Source organism: Morone saxatilis, unplaced genomic scaffold (genome assembly GCF_004916995.1).
Source record: "Morone saxatilis isolate NCDOM2014 unplaced genomic scaffold, NCSU_SB_2.0 Contig9, whole genome shotgun sequence".
Classification (NCBI taxonomy): Eukaryota; Metazoa; Chordata; class Actinopteri; family Moronidae; genus Morone; species Morone saxatilis.
Window position 1 is genome coordinate 8,814,088 of NW_023340268.1, and position 4,192 is coordinate 8,818,279.

Below are 4,192 nucleotides of genomic sequence, written 5' to 3' on the forward strand. Positions count from 1 at the left end.
AGTTCACATTACAAAGAAAACCATGTTAATATATGTAAGGGAGCTGAGATGAAGTAACAAAGGAGAAGCTAATTGTTTGGATTTTGCACAAACTTATATGGAGCATTAAATTACATCTGAAGGAATTGTTGTGAAGGATGTTGTGCTGAGTTATGTCTTTAAGTCTAGTTTGGGGTGGAATATGTTAATGATTATTTTCAACAATTTAAACCCCAACACTTAACTTAGTTTATTTTTTATGAATTATGTAAATGGTTATCCTTTGTTTTGTGTTTTGATGTCTCTCTTTTCTGATTGCTTTATATGATAATTTGTTAAACCTCTGCTCTCCCAGGTCCTTCTCATCAGTTTAGAATATAGCACATTCATGTGGCAGCTTGGACACGCTGACCAGTACTTCCAGATACACAGTGGTGACAATAAAATGAACTTCATTGTGCACACAAAACAGGTAAAAACTACTTGTTTTTAAAATGATACAATCACAAATGAAGCCCAGAGTCTCAAAACGAGTTAAAACATGCAAACACTGACTCTCTTATGTTCATTACGTCCCTACAGGCTGGCCTTATTGTGAAGCTTTTGATGAAGCTGAGTGGACAGATGACCCCAAACGACAAAGGTGTAACAGACAAATATGCATATGGCTGAAAATAAACCCACAGCTGCCAAAGATCCCAGTGCAGGTTCTTCTTACTGACTCTCATTTGACTGCAATAACTCTGGATGAAGAGCAACGTCGGCCTCTCCACAAACGCCTCATTTTTGTATATTAGGCTCACCGCTACCTTCACATTGTGCATTTTGACGAGTCGTATATTTTGATTGCATGTAAATATGTTTATTTAATGTTTTGTTTTAATAAACGGATTGATGTATGAATGGGAGTTTGTGTTGTGATTCATATAATGGAAAAATTAGACTGATGGTAAATTATAACAAGACCTATTGAGGCCGATGGCTTTAAAGTGAAGGTGTGAAATAATAAAATACAAAGGAACGATGCAGATTGTTGACACTATAAAGAAATCACCTCTTCATGACGGATAGATTTATACGGATTAGATCTAAAGGATGCAACAATGTAAGAAACTGATAGAAACAAAGTGAGTACCATGTCTATTAATAGCTAATATATCAGTATTTAACAAGATACTGTAGAAATAATACATTAATGACAGAAAATAATGTGCATATATTTAATGTGTGGCTCATTAGGATTAATTAATTAATTAAAATAATCATAAAAACCTAATATTTAGGAAATACAAGTTCACACAGCTTTTTCAGGGTACTTGGATATATTATTGTTATTATTTTATAGACTTATACCTACATTTCAAGCTCAACTTGTGCTTTTGTTGACATAAATTGTCAATTTTGCTACTTTTATTCGCCACTGTGTAAAATAACGCCAGTAATGGGAGCTGAAAGCTTTATATAATACTATTTTCTCCAATCAATGATCAATATCTTGGTATATTTCAGTATTTCAGGAACAATAAAAATAAGTGGGAACTTTTAAACACACATTTACTTATTTTAAGTTACAGAAACAATAATAAAACATTTCTTTTTATGATAAATATCGATCAGAAATCCTCTCTATCGTGTTCATCCCGCTGCTGTGACATCATATAGCAAGACATCGGTTCAGGTAGCGGCAGCCAATCTCAGCGCGACTTCCTTGACGGACACGCGGTCGGCAGCCAATAGGAAGCCGCCGTGGGTCAGGCGGGGGCAGGACTATTACTGACAGGTAGAGATGTTGGGGAGAAATATCACCAAAGGGCCAATAACGTGATCACCAGACGAGCTGCAGCCTTCAGTAAGCATTCGCTCATTCACTGAGGGTATTGTTGAGGCTTCAGTGGAGCTCTGGTTGGTTTTTAGAGGGCAGATCCGGTAAAATGTCGATGCATTTGTATGAAATGAGCAGCAAACTGCTCGGAGTCACTGTCGGGAAAGTGAACGACAACCTGACCTCGGTGGTGCTGGCGGCCTCTGTCCTCACTCTCACTCTGGGATATTTCTCGAAGTTGCTGCTCAAACAGTCCCCCGACAAAGATCTGGTGAGTTTGCAAAAGAGAGATTTTTTTTATTTTTTTTTAAATGCATTGTTTGTTTTGTATTTATCATTTATTGTTATTATTGTTTTTTTTGCAGAAATATCCACCTTACATTCCCTCCAGCATCCCCTTCCTGGGTCATGCCATCGCGTTTGGGAAAAGTCCCATTGAATTTCTTGAAAATGCTTATGAAAAGGTAATTATTACAGTAGAGCCGAATCTGTTAATTTATCTATTAATTTATCTATGAATTTATCTATGAATTTATCTATTAATCCTTTAGTCTGCAGTTGCTGTGATGATAAATCTGTGGTTTTAGTGATATTTTATTTTTTTAAAAAGCCAAAATCAATACAATGATTCAGCTTTTAAAATGTGAACACATATATATTTAGGTTTCAGACTGACGGACAAAACGAGCAATTTAAATAAGTCAAACAATATATATACTAATAAATTAATCCACTAATGTAGAAAATACTAGTCAGATTAATTATTAGTTGCAGCTCTATGTTACAGTTTACGCTCATTCAAAGGATCACTTGGACGAATTTCTGAAAATAAACCTTCAACTATCTTCTTTTACCTTTCACACACACACTGATTCACACACTTTACTGTAACTGGGGGGAAAATAAGCAAAACAAGTAGAAGAATTTGATTAAACGTCTGATTTCTCTTGTCCTGTCCTCCCCGTTGTGCACCCACAGTACGGCCCTGTGTTCAGTTTCACCATGGTGGGGAGCACCTTCACCTACCTGCTGGGCAGCGAAGCCGCCACGCTGATGTTCAACAGCAAGAACGAGGACCTGAACGCCGAGGACGTCTACTCCAGACTGACCACTCCGGTGTTTGGCAAAGGAGTGGCCTATGATGTCCCGAACCCTGTGAGTCCACCTTAACTCTGAAATCACATTTAGTAACAAATCTAACATGGGTTTATTAAAAGGAAAATTAACCGCCACGTGTTGCAGCTGTAATACAGGATTTCTTTAACATGTTGCAGATATTTCTGGAACAGAAGAAGATGCTGAAGACCGGACTGAACATCGCTCATTTTAAGCAACACGTGAAGATCATCGAGGCAGAGACCATAGAGTATTTTCAGAGATGGGGAGACAGTGGGGAGAGAAGTAAGATCTTCCACAAATCACTTCATTAAAATATGAATATTAGAAAATGAACAACTGACTTTTAATCAGACAGTTAGTCACTTAACAGATGTGTGTGCAGCCTTATATTAAGTCTTTTTGTTGGCTGTTTCAGACCTGTTTGAGGCGTTGTCTGAGCTCATCATCCTGACGGCCAGCAGCTGCCTGCACGGGAAGGAGATCCGCAGCATGCTGAATGAGCGAGTGGCCCAGCTCTACGCCGACCTGGACGGAGGTTTCAGTCACGCTGCCTGGCTCCTGCCCGGCTGGCTGCCGCTGCCAAGCTTCAGGTAGGACTGCTGGAGGAACCCAGGACACACACACACACAAATTACATGTGGCAAAATGATGCCAAAAAGTAGTCAGCCGTCATACTCTTTTCCTTTTACAGGCAAACTAAGTGGAGGAGACATCAAATCCCTCTATCATCACCGAGGGTCGCTGTGCATCTTTCTGAGTGGTGGAAACTGGATGGATAAGTCGTTCTGGAAAGAGAATGGCAGCTAAATGAAAAAGCGTTGTTTTCAGAGCCAGAGGAGTCATTTTTGACTCATATATGGTGCGGAAAAAACAGCCACATTCATGCTTTTTGCCAGAATGTGACCTGCTGAAACTACAAAATAAGGCCAAATTACAATGCAAAGATGGCCAAAAAAGTCACGTTCATACTTTTGTCTATTACAGCAAACTAAGTGAGAGAGCACATCAAATCCCTCTACATCAACAGGGGTCGCTCTGTGCTTTTTTTTTTATTTGGCTGTCAAGATCCTGTGTGTTTGCTTGTTTATCATTGTCTAATTCTTTGTCATTAGGAGTAGCATGCTTGAATGTTGCCCAGCTCTACGCCGACCTGTATGTAATGTGCTCGTGTGTTGTCTCGCTGCAAGCTTCAGGTAGGACTGCTGGAGGAACCCAGGACACAACACACAAAACACACACACACACATACACAACAAACACACACACAACACA

The 4,192-nt window shown here is 39.2% G+C and overlaps 2 protein-coding genes across 2 annotated transcripts in view; both read left to right on the forward strand.

The window, feature by feature from the left end:
* Positions 1–882, forward strand: part of krit1 (KRIT1 ankyrin repeat containing) — a 7,394-nt gene extending 6,512 nt beyond the window's left edge. Inside the window, exons 16-17 of the mRNA XM_035681873.1 lie at positions 335–451; positions 562–882. Of these exons, the coding sequence (XP_035537766.1) occupies positions 335–451; positions 562–651 (207 nt within the window). The 3' untranslated portion in view covers positions 652–882. The remainder of the gene's footprint in view (positions 1–334; positions 452–561) is intronic.
* Positions 883–1,773: 891 nt separating this feature from the next.
* LOC118342760 (lanosterol 14-alpha demethylase) overlaps positions 1,774–4,192 on the forward strand; it is a 6,092-nt gene continuing 3,673 nt past the window's right edge. The window contains exons 1-5 of the mRNA XM_035681409.1: positions 1,774–2,072; positions 2,167–2,265; positions 2,780–2,956; positions 3,076–3,202; positions 3,336–3,510. Coding sequence (XP_035537302.1) covers positions 1,911–2,072; positions 2,167–2,265; positions 2,780–2,956; positions 3,076–3,202; positions 3,336–3,510 — 740 coding nt within the window. The 5' untranslated portion in view covers positions 1,774–1,910. The remainder of the gene's footprint in view (positions 2,073–2,166; positions 2,266–2,779; positions 2,957–3,075; positions 3,203–3,335; positions 3,511–4,192) is intronic.